This window comes from Acanthaster planci, linkage group LG06 (assembly GCF_054643075.1).
Source record: "Acanthaster planci isolate LZ-2023a linkage group LG06, COTS_SCS, whole genome shotgun sequence".
NCBI classification, from domain to species: Eukaryota; Metazoa; Echinodermata; class Asteroidea; order Valvatida; family Acanthasteridae; genus Acanthaster; species Acanthaster planci.
This window is the reverse complement of record NC_141782.1, coordinates 7,666,423-7,690,183: the sequence shown is the minus strand read 5'-3', so window position 1 is coordinate 7,690,183 and position 23,761 is coordinate 7,666,423. Positions and strand designations below refer to the sequence as shown.

Here is a 23,761-nt window from a genome sequence, read left to right as displayed (position 1 = left end):
CCGGTAGACCAGAACAAACTAAACTAAACCAAAATGACCAACTGAACAACAGAAACTGAGCTTGTCTTTTATGCCTGAGCAGAAGCACCCCCTCATCGGTTGGAAAGAGCCATACTGGTTAGGAGTGTTCATTTTGCTGGTAGCTACATGTATGCGACCATAACGTGTGCATTTCACAGTCCTTCATGAACCAGCGAAGTTCAGTTCCGGCCAAAGGAGCTTCCGTTGCTAAGAAAACTGTGCCCTCTCTTGGTCCAGTTCGAGGCTCATAGGCCCTAGTTATTGGATTTGCAAAAGTAACCTCTGCCAACATTTGTTCAGAGTACAGCCACTGGTACATGTACCCCCTCTGGTGGCGAAAAAGAGGAAATTTTTAAATATACAGGGACTCTAGCGCCAGAAGGAAACTTGGTCACAAAAATTGTGACGTGTTGTTTCCTTGTCTAGAATATTCCATACTTCTGTTTAGCATCAGACTGTCAGTACTTTATAAATATTACATGAAGTGGGTGTTCAGCCAGATGTATGATCAGTAGTGCATCGGAAGGAAGGGTGGCCTCAAGGGCTTGAGCCCCCCTCCCCAATTTTCAATTTTTTAAAACAATTTTCTGTAAAACGAAGATAATATTCTGGCATAGTATACACCTACATGTACTCCTTAAACTGCTAGCTCTGACATGGCCATGTATCTTAGTCCTCTGTTGCCCAATGGGGGAGGGAGTTAGTTTTAGGGGTGAATTCCGATCTGAGCTCTGCCCCCCTCCCCCATAACAAATCCCGGGTACACCACTGTTCTCGACTTCACATTTGTGTGTCTTTCAAACAGATTAACTGAGCACTGCCATTCTCCTTAAAAATAATTAGAGGCCTTCACACTGATCCTGAGCGGGATATAGAGTGAGTAGGGACATCTTAAGATTTTGGAAACAAATGGCTGTTCATTATGTGTTCAGTAGAGCGTGCAGCTGTTGAATACCAAGTGTCCTTGTGCACTGGTGCATACATCTGCCAGTTTGTTTCTAACAATGGTGACACTCATTTCACAACTCTCTCTGTAAATGTACATGGCTCTGCTCTGAGCCACACAGATTCACCTAGCCAACGCCGGCAAAGAAATCTTCCTCCTGGAAGATTTTCCAAATTTTGGCTCGGTCTGTGCTTTGGCTTCTGGCCTCACTCTCACGAATTTAGTCCCCCATGTTGAGACCCTCAACACATCCTCCTTTTCTGCTTCATTAACTTTTGTCCATGATGAGGCTGAGATTTGAAGAATCATCAGTGGGTTCCCACAGTGTACATTTGAAACCAATCGTGTAATTGAAGTTGGAAAACAGGGCTGTGGTTTTTGTGTAAGAAATGTGTGGCACGAGTGGACTTAGTATTCTCTTACAGGAAAATCCCAGGACAGATTGACCCTGTTGTACTAGATTGGTCTGGTTTTCAACTTTGGCTTTTCCTCAGCTTGGAGCCATGGCAGATTGCTGCCAGTACATTATTAAGGCTAATCTATTGGATATGTGCCTGTCTGGGAATGTTATTTAACACTTACATGTAGTTGTAGTGATGGATACCTGTTATTGTTTTGTGCATTATAACATGGTTGGCAAAGTTCCAAATTTGTGATGCGATAGTCTTCTGGTTTCAAGCTTCATTAGTTTGGCTTCCAATGCTCAATTTACTTTGTTCATGAATGAAAGAGGGTACTTTATTACATAGCAGCAAACTTCCTTGGGCACCAGTTGGACCCCCGTGTAGTTGTTGGCGAGTGTGTATTTTGCGCAGAGTACATTTGAGTAATTTTCCTCCAGAAATGCTTGAACCCAACATGTGTCAGTGTGTTGGTGCGGTGTGCACGGTGCATATGGCATTTCAAGTGTTGCCCCAGGATTTTTTTAGCACAAGTTAGGGAATATTTCTGCTATAAAGAGCCAGTGGCATATCACGCAATCTTAAGAGTCACTGACATTCTTGTGGTTGATAACATGAAATTAACCATCCTGCACTGAGCCAGTTCAAAGTCATCAAAGCCGCAAATATAACACGGAAAAGGAACCAGTCTGGATGCCATTTGACTTCTCTGAAAGTTTGCAGAAAGTACAGCAAGGCTGTATATGATTAATCCTCCATGGAAGAGATTCCAGTAGAAAGGCCAAAGTCATGGAGGTTTCTGTAGGTCAGACGGTCACATCCACTTTGAATTCATTCCCTGAAAAAAAAAATTCTGTACAAGCTCAAATCCCTGGACAGATGGGGTGCACATCCCATCACTTATCGTGGCATGGATTCAGGACTCCTCTTAATGTGCCATATTATTGCAGGAAGGAAGCGGATCGTTCCAGCCACTGAATACAGTTGTTGGTTTCCTGTGTGAAGTACCCGGGCCAGTCACAGGTCTTTAAGTCTGCTGGCCCTGACATATCCAGAGTTCCCCTTGCAGAGGATACTGAGGCTTGTGGCTTTTGAAGGAGGGCATACGTGTACAAGTAGAGGATGCAGCAGTGATGTGGATATGACTTGGTTGGTGAGCTAAGGGGCGGGGCTAAGAGAGACCGGATAAAGATGGGGAGAAATACCTAAAGCTTATCTCAGAGGAATTTAGTCTTAGTTACGCTGCATTCTTTAAGGAAGTTGAGGTAGAGGTGAAGCGGGGACTTTTATCTGATGAAGTACTTGAGAAGAGGTAGAGCAGTAATGTGGATAAGAGTTGGCTTTTGTAGGGTGGGGCTGAGAGAGTCCGTAATTAGAGGGGAGGAGATACCTCTACAATATCTGAGAGACTTTCAGTGATGTTTATGGTATCCTTTATGGGGGAGGAGTCAGGAAGGAGGAAGGACCATGAGTACTGGAGAAGGGGTGTTGGTCATTCTGTAAATTTGGGGTCCAATTTTTTTCCCGTCCCTGTCACGGCTGGCATACATGTACGTCTGGATTAATGTTTAGAACTCGTTTAATTCCAAGATTGAATAAATATTGCAAATTACCTACCAAATAAATAACAGCTTGAAATCAACTTCAGTGATACATACCTTGTCAAACATATCAGATGGTATACATGTCAGAAGTAACAGGGACGGAAAAATGTCACACTGTGAATCCCAAATTTATAGAATGATCCAGTTGGATTTGGGGGTGGGGCTGAGGGAGACTGGATCTACAGGAAGGGCATTCCTTTACAATATGTGACACAGGGGCCTTGGGTACTTGTAAACATCCTTGGTAGCAGTAGCGGGACCCCCCTGCTACTCTGAATACAGACAACTTTCCACTAAGCAAGTCAGTCGCAAGCAAACGACTGCAGTCTGATGTTGATGAAGAAATCATGTAACAGCCCTCCAGATAGTAAGAGAGGAAGCATTTGTAAACTGGTTGGAAGTTTGACTGGGACTGAGATACATTATGAAGACCTACTTTTCTCCTTTTTAGTTTGTTGCCTGCTTCAGAGAGATAAAGAGATAGAACTGTTGATTACTAAATGCCCTCTTTAAGTGGTGGCATCCTCTCCAGGGACTGATTTTCTGCGGTGATAACATGGGTGTGTGGCCATAGTTTCATTCAAGTTGTCAGCCTGTTTAATTTTTTTCCTCTTTCTTGTCTCTATTTGTTGGGGCTGGAGTTTGTCATGCAACTTGACAGGTCAATTAGACAATAGCAGTGACACTCCTTGACCTGAGGGCATGACCCTGTTTATGACAGGTTAGTCCTCTCTGCGAATACTTGCAAAGAAGTGACAAGAACCATGAATATTCATAATGAACATCACCATTAGAGGGCAGCAAATTGTTCTAAACCACTGGTGACTATCTTTGCAGAAGTGCTGAACTTTGTGGATTATCAACTCATTTTCATCTCTCTTGGTCACGTGATCACTTGGGAAAACCCAAGGTTTATTTTCATCATTCCAGTCTCAGCAGACGTAGGACGGTATTTGTATAATCTCTGTATAAAGAACTTTGGAGCTCTGCGGGAAAGAAAAAAAATTCAGACTCATCCTGACTTGTCCTCTTTTGGTATTTAATAAAGCCATGCTGCCATGCAGTCAAATATTGGGGGCATCAGTTATCATTCAATACCATGAAGACAGTCTCTCTTGGAGGAAATTGCAGTGGCCTAGAACATGTTGCCTGCGGCATTTTTCCACACTCCCTAAAAACCTTGCAACCCAATTTGTTTGGGTTTTTAATTTAAGCATGGAAGCACTTTCATTCGCCAACCCCCCCGTACAGCGTGTAGGATTAGTTTGTTGAGAGTACAGGTAAAGGCCTTATCGGTTACTCCTTCTTCAGATCAGACAGTGCAGTAGCCCCCACATCTTGCTTTTGTCACCTGAGGCAGAGTGGGTTAAACTGAGAACTTGGAGCAAGTTTGCTGCTGACTACAAGAAAATCCTTTTCAAAATCAAACCCCCCCCGAAAAGATTTTTGTACCATCAAAATATCATTGGCAGATAATGCAAGCTTGTCAGTGGTCCAGTTTCACGTCAAGTCTACAGGTGAATGGACAGTAAAAATACCAAATTTCTGGTGGAAATGTCAACGATATTCTGGTGAGATTGAGAACTCAGCCTCAAGTGATAGGGCCAAGTCATTGGACTCTTTATACATGGGCCATATTACTTAAGGGCCTGTCAACAAAAATTTGTATTAGAATTCAGTGTTCTCCACGGGCACATTTTTTTGCACTACGACATAATCAGACAGGTGTGAAGATTGCAAGGTGAACTTCCCTCGGGGAAAAATGATAAATTTGGTTTCCTCAGATGAGATAACAATGATGTTTTTAAGGTGATTTTTGCCTATCTTTTCTGTTAAAAATTTGTAAGGGATATTCTTGCATGACCTTTCACAATCACTATAATGCTGAAGTCCAACATGTGACTTGGCTTGTCATAATGTGTTGCTGCAGTACCGCTCGTGTATATGTGTTTACAAAGCACCGAATGACTTACATACACCTGTACCACTGCATAGTAACCATTGAGTGTGTCCAAATAGTGATTCATGTACTGCAAATCATGCCCTACAAAGAGAACACAGTTGGAAGAATTGCCAACAAATAATAAGATTTTAGGCCCATTATTGCTATTATTGGCCAATTGGTAGTTCCTGTGTATGCATACCTTATTAATCGGTGATCCAGAGACGAATAAGCTGCTGTTTGGAATTTTCAGAAGTCTTTTCAATCACCATGTTTTCGATCGCCATGCTTACGTGTGCATGCTCCAAAGTTTAGTCAACTTGAGTTGAAGATTGCCGAAAGTGCTTGTTTTTTCCTGACAGTGACATCTGTGCATTTGTTTGATTAATGACATAACCTGAATCTTGTTTCCGAGCTGTTCCGATATTGTGCCAAGACGAAATCATCGTGACAAAGTGTGCATGCTACATGCACAAGACCTGCAGGCAGTGCAGCAGTAATGTACGCAGTGGTTCACACTGTATGTACATGTACATGGTGTGTGGGACTGGCGGTCAGAAAGGCTGATTCGGGGCACCGAGTGGGCAGCACGTAATGGCAGAGATTGTCCTGGCCATTGGATCTCGGCCATTTCTATTTGTTTTTTATTTAAAAAATTTGGCAGAGTGGTAAGAATTTTCATAGGATGGCCTGAAACTTTGAAGGGGCGGCCCACCCTGCTAAATCCGTTTGTGGAAAACACTGGAATAGTTACAAATTGAAAGCTACCAACAACCTTAATTTTTATTGCAGTACATTTCTCTATTTTCCGCCACCTTGAACATCTACATGTGTGTTACAAGTTGTGAAATGTTAATGCATTCTCACTGCAATGAGATTGTTTCTTTAATTTGTTCAAATCTTCGATTTGGAGTAGTCAAAGATAAAATTCCTTCTTTCAAAGCAAAGTAATTTCCAAGACAGTAGCTTCATTTTGTGTGTTAGTTCTGACAGTGGACTGTGTGGTATGACAAATTGCTCTGTCGTCAAACCAGGGCCCAATTTCATGGCACTGCATAACAGCGAAAAAGTCATGACTACACTACATGTATCTAACCTGAGCTGAAGTGCACCCTCATTGGTGAAAGAAAGACAGACGGTACTAAGTTTTCCAACCAGGTTCTTGCACGCATTTGGCGTGCATTCGAAGACCACGCATTCCAGACTATTTGCACGTACTCAGCATGTTCCGTGTCAAATGCACATAAACTTGCGCACCTATGTGGTGAATGCATACCAAAGGATGGCCAATTTCATTTCAAAACACACACTCTTGCTCCTGCTGGGAAAGGATAACAGAAAATTTTGCAAACTGTAAGCAATATTTCATGGCGGATAACAGAAAATTTTGCAAACTGTAAGCAATATTTCATGGCGTATATGTAGTTGTGCTTAATGACTGGTGGCAGTTGTCTATGTTGGTGATGCTTGGGCAGCATAATTTTCATTTTTTTCTCCTTTCAAAATTCTTCAAAAATTCCTATCTTCATTTACTGGACACATGAAGAACTGTCTGGTTTCTACTCTAATCTGACAAACAACATCTATTGACGCTGGAGTATTTCAGCCAGGCTAGCCGCCTTATAAAGAGTTACGTAATTTTCTTTTGTTCACGAACCTGACACAGTGTGCTGCTGACCTCTTTTTAATAGGGGCCAGATTAGTGTGGAGTGGTACTGTGTGGCTCATCGCTGCAGTTGGTGAATCACTTTTGTCCCCGTGGTAATCCGCTCGCACTAAATCCCCAAAACCGTGGTATACTGTTTCAAAACAACGTTGGATTATCTCCACTATTGAGAGTGAAACAATTTTGGTAATGCCCAGCAGTCTTTTGTTACAAGGCCCAGTTCCCTTTGTCCGATTTCGGAGACCCTGACCATGTGTATAAAGAGTATGTGTCCGGTACCGGAAACCCTGGCGGCAAGTGGTTAAGGTTGTGCGTATAGAATTTTCCATTGTTCTGTCACTGTGCTAAGAAAAATGTTTCCTCCAGGTAAGCATGCCTTTTGCTGTGCTCACTGCTTACGGTCTTCATGTTCATGTCATACATGTAACCTCCATTCGTGTAAAATCATGTGCTTAGCAGTACCGTGAAATTGGGCCACAGGTTAGGGAGACGGGTTGGCGTAGTGGTTCTTTCCTCGCCTTCCACCTCTGCGGTCCGGGTTCGATTCCCGGCTCGGTCCACATGTGGATTGGGTTTTCAGTCCCCACCTGATTCCGTGGGTTTTACCCAGAATATTCCTCTGGGGTTTTCTTCCCACCTCTAAAACTGTAACTGCTTCTCATGGTCTCCTCTCAACAGGTTTCTTCAGGCTTACGAGCTTCAGTGCCTAGGGCACTTTTGAGGAATCCTTGGTGTCATTACCAGAAATAAATAATAATAATAATAATAAAGGTCTCTTGATTTTGGATTCTGCTCTCATTCAACTGGCGTGAAAAGCACAGTATAGCTCTTTGGACCTCGGCCAGTAATTGAAAAGTGTGGCAGGTTATTTTTCTTTCCTTTTTTGGGGGGGTTCACTGTATTTTCTTTGACCATGCATGTTTACTCAATCAGCTTTGCCAGATGAGACTCTTTCCTCCCCTCTAAATCGGCAAAACATCCTGGATGTGGAAAACATTAAATTGGGAGATAGACTTTACATTTCCTGAATTGGTTTTGTAGGGCCAGCTTGTGCAAACCAATCAGCGGCTCATAGGGGCATGTCCTCAAATAAGGTCAACCTTCCCCAGCCCCAGTCAGCTGTGAATTACAATACATCTGCAAGCAATTAAGACGTAGAATGGCTGCCTAGATATACTCAGCCCCAGTAATTTCCCGCAGACTTCCTCCCGGTCTGGGCTTTGGAGTACATTTAGCACCAAGGAAGGAAATTTAATTAGAAATGGCTAATGGCTGTGTAGGATAAAGTAGATGAGCAGGCACCTCTGTAATGTAGGTCGTGCGGAGCCCCGCGCACACGCGTGCAAACACGGAGGGGCTCAAACATGATGATACATGTGCCTGCACATACCCCCCCAAAAACACACGCTAACAAACACACATCATTAAGGGGTTTTGCTTCTCAACAATATTTTGTCATAAAGATCAATTTTAAGCATTTAGAAATGTGCTCAAAATGTATCAAGTGTCTTTCTAAAGTTGAATGTAATCATTTGGTATGCCCAGCCATCATGACATCCTTCAGCATGCATGTTTCGTGATGTCCTCTTTTTGTATTGAGCAGTCAGAACATTACTCTGTGAAGTTCACATCAGTCACTGTGAAATTGCTACACAACATGGCACAGCCAAATGCGTGCTTCCCCAGCAGAAATACACGTACATGTATGTGCACATCCACACATTGGGAGGAATGAGATTAGCAATAGTGCCAGGGAATCATGCACGTCCCATGCCTGTACTTCAACTACTCTTCATGTTCCTATCTTCTTCCTTTTTTCCCCTTGTCCCAGTTGCTTTGATGTGTGAAACTCTTTGTTTCTTGTTCTGTTTTTCACCCCTCTCCCCCTTTCCCCACGGTTGGTTGTACTCCCCCCGAGATCGATAACTGAATGCGCTGCTAGGCTTGGTCATTATTGAGTAAACACTTAAGCGGGCTTGGGTCATGCCACCAGCTTAGGCCTGCACTAATCAACGGGTACAGGGAAGTACTTCTCGACGTTTTTCTCGATGACTGAATGAAAGGAAGAGAGAGGGGGAAAAAAAGAGCAAAGAAGGAGAATTGTTTGAAGGAAAGACAATATCTGGAGCATGTACCTGCATTTAATTAAGCAACGGCCACGATTTGCTCGGTACACTCAGCCTTGTGTGCTGAGAGTGTAGCTTCTACCGCGTTCGGATGCGTGATTGCAATTTCTAATGGGACTTTATGATGTTGCCGTTATTGAATCGAGGTGCTGAAATAATGGACCAGAATTAAGAATCAAGATGCCCGGCCAAGGCTTCTGGGGAGCTAGATGAATGTTCTGTCCAATTTCCAGTTGCGAGTTGGAGTCCTAAACTAGTTCATTGGCTGAACTCTGTTTGCTCAATTCTTACTCAATTGGTGTTGGTATTGAAGTAACAAATAACTAACTGACATATCTCCTTAAAGAATGGCATTTACATTCATGTACTCATAGTTAAATTTGTAATCTTCAACAGATTTATTTTTAATTGCATACAATATGAGTTCCACCTTTTGCAAGTGTTACTGTTCAAACATTGGAGATTCTTATTGACTGTTTAATAACTAGCCACGCATGATGGAAATAGCTTACAAGTCCCTCTAAACTTGAAAGACATTTTCTGCCCAACCTTTTTTTATTTAATCAATTCAAGTCTTCATGAAAAGGATAAAATATTACAATGTACATCAAATTCATGTATTGACTTCTTTTAGTCAGTGTAATTGACTTGTGCCTTTCCACTTGTGCCATTTGTCTCTAAGATTACCCTTTACTTCAAGCCATATCTAGGGTTTGTTCCCAGGCGCAATGCCAGCAATCGTATGAGATGACTGCACAATCTAATCATTGGATTTTTTTTTAATTCAGAGATTTTATGCCTTTCTTTGCATCAATGTAACTATGATTTACAAGTCATTTGCTCCAAACTGTCTTTGCCAGTAACTGCATGTCAGTACAGTCTCCATTTCCTCATGAAGTAGCCCTTGTAATTTGGCCCCGTCATTTCCACGATTCTGACACATCAATTACTGTGCTGTTTGACTGGCGCTCACATACATCTAGGCCTGTGTACACTATTACCCTATCCCTCACCTCTCCCCCCCCAAGAAAAATTAAATAGGTTCCTGTGTATTTTGTCTGCTGCCCTCTATCTAAATCCATTACTTGGTCACTCACATACACTTCCTTGTATGGTACCTGGTGTCATCCCATATTTTCCTCTATACACGTACATGTACTTTGTGAATATAGATAAATGGTTTACTTTGTTCCCTCAGTGACAAGGTGTGGCAGTCAGTGATTTCCTAACTTAAAACGTAACATACATTCATCTAAACATTATAGTAAAAATGAAATGGCAAGTGTTAATGAAACATAACTGCTTACATGCCAACCATTATGCTACCCCAATAGAGTCCATATTCCTTGAGTCCCTTATTGAAATTTCCATTTGATCCTTTTCAAGACTTAAAGTGTCATTATGAAGACAAATATTACATTACATTAAATTGCAACTGAAAGGACACTCATGTAGAGAGAGAAATCAAACCATTAGTTTAGAATCTTTGCCTTCAGTCATCATTTTAGGGGTGATTACTGTACTAGATCCATCTGGTTTATTTATGTAAGAATAAAGTCAGTGTAACAGGTATTCATGCAGGGAAGGCTAAGGCCAGTGTTTGTTTTTCTTTATTGGATTATGAACATACGATGAAATTTGGCAGGGTCAGTGGGCAGAAATTAACTTGAAATTTTAAAGTTCCACCTTTTTACATACAACTACCTTTAAAAGAAAGAAAGTATTTTTTGGTATATTAAGAAAAACAAAATGACATTTACCGGTAGTTTAATTTTTCTGGCTGACTCCAAATGCTACGTCCAATACAGTCCGTTTTTTCTCTCCAACAAAAACAAAATCCTGCATTGGGGAAACAATGTTACTGTTTCCGAATGATTATTTTTTTCAAAATTGCATTGTTTGCACACTACAGCAAGCTCATAATCCAACCAATAAAATGATAGCCTTACAAACTTTTCTGAAGTGAATGCATTCGTACAATGAAAGCAGGAGACAGGTTGGCTGATTGGCCATCTTCACCTGTAATGTTTATTTGTGCGGTCAGACAGTCAGTCAGACAAATTAAATTTGCTAGTAAAACATGCTTTAAAAGTATGACTTGTGACCAAATGATTAAATCAATACACCTGTTTACATCACAACTATAAAATTTGAGTTTATAGTATGATTTCAGTTCTTCGTGTTACAATAAATTGCTTTGTTACTTCAGGACTAATTTGGAGACTTGTATGATTAGTTTTTCCAGCAAACACTATCATGAAAAATGTGTATTGTATCGATAGAGTAGTTCAGTAATCATGCTCGTAATTCCCAAAGAGAATGTAGTGTGCAGTACACCAGAACTCTGCAGTGTGTTTTACCTTCTTGGTGATGATTATCTCAAATTATAAATACTATCACGTGTACACTGTACATAATGTACAAATATACTACCATAGTGCTGGGAGTTGTTTGTAACAAATATTGGATGGCTTCAGAAAGGTCTGTGTATGCATACGTGTGCATGTAGATAATGGGATAATTGGAATACTAAATAGGATAAATGGCTTCTGAGAACCAGAAGGAACGTACATAATATTGAGCTCTTGACTCATGGAAAAGGTTACAAAGCAAATCAGGTGCAGATTCAGGTTCGGCTCATTAAGGGGGTTTAGTTGTGGGGGGAGGGGGAGAGACCAGGCATCTTTTTGCTGTGTTTACTTTTGTTTTCCTATTTTTGGCACCCTGGGGGATTAAACCGCTGGCCTCCCCTCTCCTCCCTGATCTGCTTTGTGGAAAGGGAACGGAAATCCCATTTCCTTCCTGTCTTTTACATCTCATCTAGCACGTAATGTATCGGTACCTAATTTTCTGGTGTTTAAAATGTGAGCAGTCCTTCCCACAAATTCATTCCGGTGTTGAAAGGAATGGGGTCTACAAATGTCATTAATTGGTGACACATACCATAACCGCTGACGATGCTGCCAGTGCCCATAGAAGTGTGAGAGGTTTGACGAATTCCTCAGTGTCTAAAGATGGATGTTAAGCGGCACGATTGCCAGTGGGGCTCTTTGCAGTACTTGCCACTGCGCTCTCTGAATGTGAAAAAAATTAGGGCACTTGAGCAGCATTTCCGTCACACTATCAAGCTCAGACACTGTGAATACACTTGTGAATACACCATCATTTTTTAATCGTTGAATAGGCCCTCATGCACACCTGAGTAGGCCACTTGCACCCTCTGCAGTGCATGTATACAGCCAATGGATTCAGACTTACGTGGTTTTTAGGGCAATGTTTGAGTTTATATTGTGCATGCTTACATGCACAATACCTGCGTCTTTCCATTTCACAGTAAGCTTATAAAGAAATTGGCAAAGCCACTGTAAGTGTGTCACACAAATGTTACCAGTACCATTAAGTGTAACACATTGAACACATTGAGTGTATGATATACAGATTAATACATGAGCCAATACTTGCAGTATCATTCGTCTGGGATACTTAGTGTTTCAATTCCCCAGGCCCACGATTAAAGTTGTACTGTTTTTCTCTGTGCAGTAAGCTGTTTATGAAAGGTGTTTTACATATGTGGTCATTGTTGTCTGCTGATTAATTAATCAGGCTACTTTTTCATCTTTTGATAGTCTGGTTTGAGACAAAAATTATGTTCATCTCGCAGTGCTAGTCTTTTTAATGTCACCAATTTGTTTTGTTCCAGATTATGCAGCTTGTGTCTTCTAAACTTGATGCAGAAACTCAGTGGCTCCAAGATCGAGAACAGGTAAGTTGTCACTTCTCTGGTCACATACATGTAACTGGAAAAAATGTACTTTGGTATTGGCCCTGTGCATGAACTCAAGAGGGCATTTTGTACACCAGTGGAGATGTCTAGCAGGGCCAACAGCTGTGTTAACGAGCTTTGACGGCACACATACCGCATGGACAAATGCACAAATGTGAAAATGAGTCACAAGGCCATTGTGTTGGCAGTAATGTTGTTTAATTTTCACAGATGATTTTCACAAATGATTTTCAGTTGATAATGTTTATAGCCATATGGTGTTTGCATGGCATGTAGAATGCATACCAGCTGTGGTGTTCATCTGTTTGCTCAGCCTTTCTCTTTGTCACCAGAGAGGGCGTCCTTTTGCACGCACTGGTACATGTAGTTTTTCGGGGTGGACTTCTGGCTTGTGGTACACATGTACATGTATTTGTTCAGAAAGATTTTTCTTTACTTATTTTTGCCAGCCCCATGTATGTATTTGGAAGTTCCAGGTGATCTTTTGGTTCACCTGATATGTAGTTTTGCTGAAGGAAGTCTTTGGGACTTCTGCCCTTCCTTGAAGTTTCCAAGAATTCCTTATTTGAACAAATGATTGTTTTGGATTGTCATGTATGGGAATGAGCAGATAGTCTCAACCGGGATTAATTACTAAACATATTCAGTTTCTCAGCTCACGTCGTGACACTATTAGGTGTAAAAAATAACTGCTTGTCATGCATGTACAGGTCCGACTAAAAAAATAAAGATGAAGAATTATTTCTGCTGTCTGTAATTTTGTAGAAATGCCCAAGGATGCTCAGTTAAGACTTCAGAATTACTTGCTTGAGTAACTGCTGGAGATACACGTGTACATCACATTATGAGGAACGCTGGACATTGTACATGTATGTCACTATGCAAACTATATGTGGCCCCTTTTTACGCTACCTCCATTGTCATGGTAACCTCATTCTGTATCGATTTGGAGTTCGTACTGTATTACATTTTGTTGTAAAAACAGTGACGGCCGCATACACTGGGGAGATTCTGTGTCCAGACATATACATGTAGTGATGTGGAATGCATACATGTACACTGTACATGTACATTGTACATGCTCACAACCATAGCATAGTGCAGTTAGAATTGTGGCTTTTCAAAACACTGTGCAAATATATGCAGGGACTGCCGGGATGCCATCAGCCTACCACTTCCCTGGAAAAAAACTCTCTGATGGAAAAAATATTCTCTATAACGAATGCCCCCCCACTGCTTTTTGTGACTTAACTGGGCCAACTTGTCTTGTCATTTTTGCTGTATCTACTGATTGAAAATGCCATTGGTCTGAGCCAGATGCTTCTCTTTATGACCTAATGATGGTCTATATTGCAGTTCTTGTTTCTCATGGGAATACCCTCTGATACAGTCAACTTTCATGTACAACAACATTGCTGGGATCAGTCAAATTCCTTTGTCATTACCAGAAACTTGGTATAAAATGGCTTGAAAATAAAGAAAAACGGGGAGGATTGGGATCCGAAGCAGTTGCTCTTTATAATAGTGGTTTGTCATTAACAGTGCTCTTTGTAACAAGAGTTGATTGCATTACTTGCCTTTATAACTGTTTCAGACTCTAGCTAATGTGTCCATTTCTCGTATCGAATGCATTTAGGCACTGGTCCAATTCAACCCCCCCCCACCTAAAAAACCTCAGTCAGATTTCTTTTTAAACTTTCTACCCTTTTGTCTAGTTAATTCTAACCTGAAGATGAAGAGCTTTCCAACATATGATGGTAAATTAAATGTGATCCATTCCCTAGGTATGACCTACATGTATGCATTGTTACATTTGGTTGGTGGTAGGCCCTGTACTTTCAAACTTGAATATTCCATTTTGCCAGAAGTCATGAAAATATGACATAATACAGATCTCTAGAGAAAGAACAGCAGTAAATAATGCTAGTTCTGTCAAAGGAGTCAGCACTGCTGTCCGTATATTAAAGAACCCTGATCATTTTTTCCAGGGCAACCAAGTACCGAATGCCATGTTTTGTTACCATGAACTACCAAAATAGAAAGATTTATACCTGCTTAGTGCACACTAAAAGATAATTAAGCTCATTAATCCCATCCTTTCTTTTTTTGCCTCAATGCCTTTCTTTTCCTATTGTTCCACTGAATTTTTCAAGACACAGCATTTAATGCAATTTACAGAGCATATTAATTGCATTATCTCTTTTTCCTGCCCGCTAATCGGTGCTTAAATCCTCAGAAAGGGAAGCTGCAGTCGGCCAAAGTCCTGTCAGCATGCAGAAACTTGTCAGAGTCAAACTGGCCAAGGGAAGAGTGGGATTTGTGATGTAGATTTCCGCTGGATTTTTAATTATGCCGTCCAGCACGCTGGAACTCTCTTTCTTTCTCTTCTTCCTTAGCTGGGCCAGGACTCAGAAGGATCCTTAGGGACAAGATCTTAATTTCTTGATTTTGATAGAGGGGATTAGCAAGAGCCTGTGATACTAGGGTGATACAGTGGGGTGGTAAATGTCATGTGGCATGTAAGCAGGCTTCGCCTTTCCTGCCATTTTATGGCAAGTCATTGCTGAATTTGCACTGCATACCCAAATACTTCAAGTCCAATAGAGATCTTATCCCAAAGCCCTTGCACCTCTGCTGTATTATGAGAACATCTTCCAAATTTTTAATTCAGTCATTAACATTTGTAATTCACTCTACATGTACATGTACATGTAACGGATATACACCGTCATTTTTCTCCAGCCTGCCCAAAAATGTAGCACTTTACAAAAATGGTCGATCAAATTATTATAGGATTGGTATCAAAATATTTGCAAGACATGGCATGGGAAAAATGTTGCAAGGACAGAGTAATAATGGTGGGGTCGTTTCCCTGTGTACACGCATGCTGTGTTTTATGACGATTGCTTGAACCCTTATGCTAATGGCATTAGGACGTTCGCAAACATATAAGTTTATCGTGTATGTGTACATGTACCCTGTTTTTTGCTTCCAGCATGCAGAAACCCACTTCACTGAATGGTTTTGTACAGTAATACAGGATTCAAGTAACCAGTTTGTGATGGAGTCCATTATAAGTCCTCGCAAGTTCAAAGCCATCCATCCAGTCACACTAGTTAAGTTACAGGCTTTGAAATGATCTGTGACAAAAGCATTTCTTTTTCTTTGCTCACTCTTTTAATTACTTTTGACTGGCCTTTTGAAACTTGACTGGACTTGTAAAAGGACTTGAAGTGGACTTCAACAGTCTTCAACACGCTTAAAGTAAAAAGTCTCACCTAGTCCTCAATTCCAACTACACGTTCGTGTAACTTCTGAGTTTTAATTCAAACTTCCAAGGGCATGGCTCTCCCTCAGCTCTCATAAACGAAAGCAAACTCCTTATTTAAACCTTTTCTCCATCATCCGGTCAGTCCCAGTGGGGCACATTGCAGATCATTACTTGTTCTGTTTTCACCGAACCTCGCTTGCCCACGTTCATTAAGATGGACAGAACCAGCAGCCGGCGAAAATTCCCCTGGAACTGGAATAATAGCAATAAATGATGGGATGTGTGCATTGGGGTCCAGGAGGGCCCCTCCACCAAGCAGCTGAAGCAAAGAAAGAAGTCTTTAGTTAGCCTCAGAGTGGTTCCAGGGGGACCAATAAGCTCCTTTCCCCATTCTCTACATCTGCATAGCCCCTGTCTGCTTTGACGATATTTGTTCTCAGTGGTTCGTTAAAACAGATTTCAGCTGAGAAATCACTAGCGCAATCTTTTTTTTTTCTTCTTTTTTTTTTTCATTCTCTCTGATGAAAAGTTCACTCTGGTTCTTTTGAAAATAAAGGGATGAATTTAAGGTCTCCCCTTTGAAAAGTTTCAAGTAGCACTGTCAAAATGAAGAAGAATATGAGTGTTGTGGAGGCTTACGACTCAACACTGACGTACAAAGTTATTATTAGATGTTGTCCAGATGCACACATTTCAATTTGGATCTTTTCCCAAGTATTTGGATGCACAGGTGGATTCAGAACCCAATTTTCCAAAAGGGGGAACAGGTTTTTTTCAGAGGGTCCTAAGAATTTTGGTGTTTCTGTATGGTACCTTTTCTGGCATTTCTGAAGGGTGAGGCTGAATTTGGGGGCTTTTTGCACACTTTTGGAAGGAAGGAAAATTACATATTTGTTGTCCCCCTCTCAAATGACCTCTCTTTCAGTTGCCCCCATTTTTATTTTTTTTTTTGGGGGGGCTATTGTCCCCTGGGTTCATTAGTGTAACAATGTGGATAGGGAAGAGATGACCCCAAAGTTTCCTGATAGTTTCACGTTGTAATCTGTCAAGTCAGCGTAACAAAATTACTGGAAACTTAGGGGTTCCAGTGTGACAGTAAGTTTGGTTGGGCAATCATGGAGAAGGATTTTGATTTTTGTCTCTACCAGTACCCCACCTCTGTCCCACGGGTGCAGGTTTTCTTGTATAGTTTTCTGTGAACCTAGTGAAATGTAACTCTGTAGGCTAGAGAGGCTAGCCCAGCAAGTGTCAGGCTTAAGTCGATACATCTAGTCGTAATAGTGGTGGGATGTAAAAAATGGAAGCCTACTGGCATCAGTAACTTATTAACAAATATTTATTCCGCTGAACATTTTTTTCAACCACCGACTGAATTGATTGTGTGAAGCTGTTCTCAGTAATGACTGTTTACAGGTTTTAGCTTAGGGTACTGGGAGGATGCTCCTTTAATGGAAGGGGAGGGCTTGAAGTTGAACATCCCAACTCCTCCCCAGCTTACCCCCCCCCCACCAAGGCTCACTCAATTGATTTGAGAAGCAGGACAGGAGGGCAGTTTCGAGAGCTCAGCAGTCTATTTCTTAATCATGTCTTAAGAACATGAACAGTATTTACAACTCATTCTTCATAGAATACAAGCACACAGAAAATCCATTATTTTGAGGACTGAGGCTTTCGCCTTAGCCTGGCAGCCTTGCAGGGTACCGCAAGGTCAGCCGGGAATTAGTTTCAATTCTCTGACTGGGTGATTAAAAAAAAAAGGAAGGACAGAAAGAGAGAAAGGAAGGAAAACTCAGGTGTGATGGTGGTCATTATGAGATCTTCATTGAGGCTTGGACCTAATGAATCACAGCTCAAGCTATTAACAAACAAACAAAAATCCTTGGGATTTGCTATAAATCGTTACAAAAATGTGCTTATCACATAGTCCCTGAGATAATAATGGAGGTCTTTGAACTGCCAGGTTGCCAGTGAGACTGAGAGTAAAAAAGAAAGTGGGGAAAGTGTCCGTAGGAACCAGGCACTTGCTGGCCCTGGGCTAATAAAAAAGAGAGGGAATGAAATACCCAGACTGCACATGCCATTAAAGAATAATGTGCATGTGATATATTATACTTTGTGGCGCCATTTGGAGGCTAGCTGCACACTCAAGAATTTATTGAGGGGGGGTGGGTGAAAAGAATTAATTGAGAAAAGTTACTTGGGTTGGTCAAATGAATAAAGCTGGATGGTCTGTGAAAACGGCTGTCTTCAGCTTACAGAAAACATTTCTTCAGTCTTCAATACTCCTGTTGTGAGGTATATGTAGATTATTAAGCTTGTTTGGCGTACATTTGCAGTGTACTACTGTGACATTGAATTTTAAGTTGTTGACTGTTGTAATGTTGGGAATGGCATAATTTTTACACCTTTGGGTGGTGTGTCACTTTAGGCTAGGGGTGATATTGCATGGACATGTGAAAAACACATTTTGCACATCAAGTCATTATGTGTAAAATATACATTAGTCATGACTTAATCTGTTTGAAGGAGGAGCAGTTTTCAACGACCAGGAATAATCGGTGAATTTTTGGAGTAATGCGCCTCCTCGACAATGTAGCATTGTGGATTCATGAAAAAATTCATCTAGGAAAGCAGTCGACTTGTGTCCGTGATACTGAAATGAGTAGAGCCTATTTGATAACACACATGCACACATGATCATCCCTAATGACCACACTTTCATGTCTGTGTACTTGTCAACGAAAGTCTCAAAACTTTATTATTAGTTGATCAAATAATTATTGTAAGCATAGAGGAAATTGTGACCCCCTCTGCAAAAAAGGGTAATAAGTCACGCAATTCCAAAATATGTTATGGCCTGTTCTATTTGGAGAGGGCAAAATGTCTTCAGAAATGTGATTTGGTGTTTTTCCCCTGTTAGCTTGTATAACATTTATGTATTCAGAATTTGTGACTACAAACATGGATACTGATGAATAAAGATGCAAAATGGATCCTTCAGTAGGAAATCCTACATAGCATTGTGTTTCCAAGTGCTACACTTTCTGAGCTTTTTCTCAAAAAGTGCTTTTATTGAATCCGAAAATGTAGATATGCAAATGCCTAAATATCTTTTGAACACAGTGCACAACAGGGGTCATTCACAAATCAAGTTGTAGCTTTTCATGTGCTGAATCCAGCCATATCAAAAACTGATAACCTGAATCTGGCAACTTATTACCCATTTTACTAGAGCCAGTCACAATTATGTCTCGAAACATGGGAGGTTTAACGTGTGGAAATCGGACTTTTGTTGACGAAAATCTTTTCACCAGGCAACACGGAAACAGCCACCTTATTTGGACCATACCATTATGCGTTAAAGGTGATCTGGAACTTGCAAAGTTTTCATGTTAAGAAAATCCTTTCCTTAAATAAAATTCAACTTCACGCTGATCCAATTTATTTCTACCTTCATTCAGGCTCAGTTTCCTATACTTTCAGTTTACAGTGTGTTTGGTGAATTTTTGTAGTTGTATTTTTTTAGCTGATTTTAGGAGATTCCCAAATCTGCATTCACTACACACAAGAAAATTGGCACCTGTTAAAGAATGTGATGTGTTAAGTGGAATGAACTCTTATAAAAAAGAGAACAAACAGTCTGTTTTCTCGAAAACTACAACATTCTGGACGGAAATATCCACCAGGCTGATTGAGGTTGTTATGTACTTTCTTTCAAGTAAGATATTTTAGCATTATATGGTAGTTTGATTTGGGGGATTTTACCAATGGTGTACTGTGACACTACCTAAGTTGTCCATCTGGAGAAGATATGACCCATGACCACATGGTTCTGAAACTTTGCAGAGGTCAGTTGCCTTGCCATATCACTGAAGCGCCCTCTGTTGTTAATATTGAGCCACTCTTTTTTACTGCTCAGCTCCATGATAGGAAGCTGTTTGGCTGTCATGCCACTTTTAGGTTTCAGCATCCAACTTATGGGCATGTATTTCAATAACACATTAACATAAAGATCTACTTCACCCTGACTGATTTTGTAAATAATAAAAGTTTATCATAGCTTCAGCATGAGTGTGAATTTTATGGTGAAAAATAATTTCCTGGTTTTTTATGACTGAAGTATTTGCTGCAGTCAAAATATCCTGGTCAGAACTCAGCAAGTCAGAATACATAAATGTACATGTACGTGTACTTGTCAAAAATACCGGTACCATGTTCACAGTGACATGCACAATAGACTCATTTGATCTCCAGGAACCATGGCAAGGCATTTAATGGCTCAGATTTTATGTTTTGAGTTCTTCATCCAATAAAATTCTTGCATGTGTTGGAAGAAAAATAAAATATCACTTCTTTTTCCTCTATGGGGGGGTCTTTTAAAAACATTACTGTTATTTATTGGGACCCACTCAGCTGGTTTTCAAGTCTGGGTTCAATCAGAGTTTTCCAGAGTTCATCTGAATGACTCTTTATAATAATAAAAAAATGGAAAGACTTCATATACTTTCTGGGTTGTTGCTGATAGCCAGGCCTTGTGGAAGACTGTATTAAAGTGTAATACTACCTGTTTCACATCCATTCTAATCCTAACAGCTTTCATGTTGCAAAGGTGGCCTTGGCTGGTGTTTTAATTAGAAGACTCTAATGTCCCTCCTGCAGTGTTAATCACTTAGCCTGGATAATAGGATCCATAAGGATCCTTCATGTCTCACATCTTTCTGTTTCTTTTCTCTGTGATAATGCCCCAGATGGCCTTGCCCCACAGCCTCCCCCAAAACAAAACTCAGGAAAAAAAGAATTCCAGACCAGTCTAGTGGGACTGCGCACTCTTTTATGGCAGTCCCCATTTCCCCAAAAGACTGATGATGACTGGTATGGCCGGCTGGTTATTATTATGTAAACTAAACAGATGTGGAACTCATTGTGGTTAATGGGACAGCCACCAGACAAAGACTGTTTACAGCTCGTCTGAGGCTCCCCCCTCTGTCCTGATTGGCAATCAGCAACCAGTGCCACACAAGGGCTCTTATCCTTTGATCTTTGCCCTGCCGAGGTCACCTCAGCCTTCTAATTAGCTGCCAGATTCTCTCCTTCTTTTTTATTGTTTTGTCTGCGTGGGCCTGTATGTCATTCTCAGGCCCTCAGACTTCATAAACTCTGCAACACTGAGCAGAGGTTACATTGAACACTGACACAGTGGTTGAATTACCATTAGGAGCCCACTTACAGACAGTCCTTGGTAAACGTTGTTAACTTCTTTATATATAGTTCTTTCTTTGAGTCACAGATGCAACAGGTGTGTGTTCTTTTTATCAAAGCAAAATGGTGATGACTGACAATTAACTGTTGGTTGTCTGTGCATGAATATTGTCAACTTGTTTAAACTGGGTACAGATGTTGTAATAGTCACAAAAGCTTAATTGTATAAAAAGATATACGTTGCTCTCAGAAGCTTGTAAAAAGGTTGTTTCTTGTTACTATTAGCAGTCATGTTAATCTAACTTGAAAAGTTTTTGTAATTGGCCTGACTGAACATGAAATTTGTCCCGAATTCCTCTTGGTTTTTTGCCTGACTTTTTAAAATCTTGTTGAACACTTTCCTTGGGATTGTGTTCCACTCTTATATTCTTATACAGTGACTATCTTCCCTGTCAAATATGCTTCCAAACTCAGTCAAAAGCAGAAAAGGATATCTTTGATTCTGGTGTCCTGTTTAAATGGATGTTATTATTTTTAAAAAAAATGGTCCTCTGTATTACAATCATATCATGATATCACACACACACCTCTGAACTCACACGGTACCTTCCACTGTATAGTGTTGACAAGATTTGGTCATTTTGATAAATTCTTTTATAAACTTCAAATGCTTGTCCTTTTCTTGAGTGTCTAAATACATTGATTCAAAGACACTGGTGCCACAGTGCCACAAATGTGACATGTCCATGAATTCATGCATACCTATTTCCCATGAAAAGCACTTTGAAGTATTACACTTTTGAGCCCTTTTTTTCATCCGTTCATCATTTGTGTGTCTGTCTCTTAAAGTCTCATCCCTCATTCCCCTCTCGTAACCGGCCTTCTTCCTCTACCCTCAAGCACCGCTTCATTAACGTTGCCTCCCCGCGCACACAGGCTCATCCGGAAGAAAGAAGGAAAAGGAGAAAAGGTAAAGAGAGGGAGGGAGGGTAGACAGAGAAAAAAAAATGGTCCAAAAAACTCTCACCTCCCAGAGAAAATTTGCAACAGAAGTGATAAGCAAACATTGACTAGTGCTTCCTGGGACCACTAGCACTCGGTCAAATTGACGCTTGTTGAGGCTGTTGATCGAAGATGAACAACTCCACTGGCTTTGCACTTTCCATTCTGCAGATGATGCTGGGAGCTCAGGCTAGCCTAGCCTAGACAAAAAGCTGAGTCTTGATAACAAGAGATTATTTTACAAGCCAAGCAAGTTTGGAACTTTTGGCTTGGCTGCCGAAGACTGCACTTCATTGGGTCACCGCGTGCAAGCAGAGGGTGCATTTTTGGGGTTGAAGTTGTCACCTGTCAATAGGCATATTGACAAATGTAATTTGAATCTAGAGGGTTGTGTTGATAGTGGTCTGTGCACATTGCTCAAGACGGTTTTTGCTGATACTTGACTTTTAGGGGGCTTTTTGGTTTGTTTTGTTTTTGTCGTCAGCAGCAGTTCATGATTTTTGATTCATTTCCTTGTTCTGCTTCAGAAGCCTTGTGGATGGTGAGTCCGTTGATAATCAGCAGAGAAAAGTGCACTTTTCCGAAAAACAAACACTCCTAATTGCAGTGCTGTTACACTCTACAGTAAACCCCTACCCCAACATCCCAGTCTGAAAATTTCCACTGTTGTTTTCCCAAATTTGTTCTCCAAATTGGTGTTCATCTGCGGGATTGGTAGCCATGCAGGGGAACTGTCTTGGGGCTCCTTCAAATGCAGACTGCAGGGTTTAACATCCAGGAGTGCTCCCAGGCTCTCTGCAAACATCCAGGTGTGCTTGGGCGGTTCTCTGACCGGCTATTAGCCAATGACTTACAGGTCGTAGCTATGCACAGGATATACCATCATTAAACAGCTGAGCCAGCCCTCCTCTAGTCTTATTAGGAACTCAGTTACATGTACCTGTGTGTCTGTGGCCTTAACAAGTGCATGTGGAGGTGACCTGAACTTATTAAGCAGGTGATGAACTTTTCTTACCTTCTTTTTTTTCTGTGCCTGGTCAAAAGCTTTGTCCTGGTATTCAATTAGAAGTGAGGGGATAGTGTAAGATGTGGGTGGGGGCTCTGATTGATTTGGAAAGGAGTTATAAAAATGCTGAGTTGGCCATCAGTGAGGATGCGTCATGACAATTATGTCTGGATTGGCGTCAGCAGCATGTAGATCAATATGCTTCAGTTTCATTGAATCCCGACATCGTAATACACAAGAAGAATGTTAGAGTTGGTGTGGTGTTGGAAGTCTTCCGCCTCCCGACCACAAGCCCCTCCTCCAGATAGGATTTGTAAACTACCGAATAACTCATTTTCAGTTCATGAGGGAAAATCACGAATACCTCACCAACCTTGGAAATTTTCTCTACTCTGAATGTTTGATTGAAGAGACACTTCATCTGTTCAAAAAAAGTGCAATTTTAAAATGAATTTGAACAGTGCAAAGAGATTGTTTAGTCAGTGTTAAAAAAATACAGAGGATTTTCTGTAAAATTTGTGCATAGTCAGATACTTGTTCCTGTACTTTACATTATGATAGCAAACTTATACGATGAAATTAATGCATAGGACTGTATAGGGGTAACATGTCCATTATTATCCCCTGATTTAAAAGAAACCACAGAACACGCTGAAAATGATAAAGTCCTGTTCAGAAGCACTTGTGTGCATGGACTTCACCAGAAATCAAAACATTGCGCGCGAGCATGCAAAACATGTAATAGTTAATGACAAGCAGGCAGCCCTCTTCATCGCCAGTAGATTTTTGTGAG

At 40.8% G+C, this 23,761-nt stretch overlaps 2 protein-coding genes across 3 annotated transcripts in view; one reads left to right on the top strand and one right to left on the bottom strand.

The window, feature by feature from the left end:
- LOC110980013 (uncharacterized) overlaps positions 1–23,761 on the top strand; it is a 42,632-nt gene that overhangs the window by 10,544 nt on the left and 8,327 nt on the right. Inside the window, exon 3 of the mRNA XM_022236272.2 lies at positions 12,407–12,469. Within this exon, the coding sequence (XP_022091964.2) occupies positions 12,407–12,469 (63 nt within the window). The remainder of the gene's footprint in view (positions 1–12,406; positions 12,470–23,761) is intronic.
- The window catches only part of LOC110979990 (thiamine-triphosphatase-like), a 57,280-nt gene continuing 44,971 nt past the window's right edge, over positions 11,453–23,761 (bottom strand). The window contains exon 3 of one of the 2 annotated variants that reach the window (XM_087137840.1): positions 11,453–11,780. In XM_087137840.1, coding sequence (XP_086993966.1) covers positions 11,708–11,780 — 73 coding nt within the window. In that variant the 3' untranslated portion in view covers positions 11,453–11,707. The remainder of the gene's footprint in view (positions 11,781–23,761) is intronic. The other variant, XM_087137844.1, reaches the window with a different exon arrangement.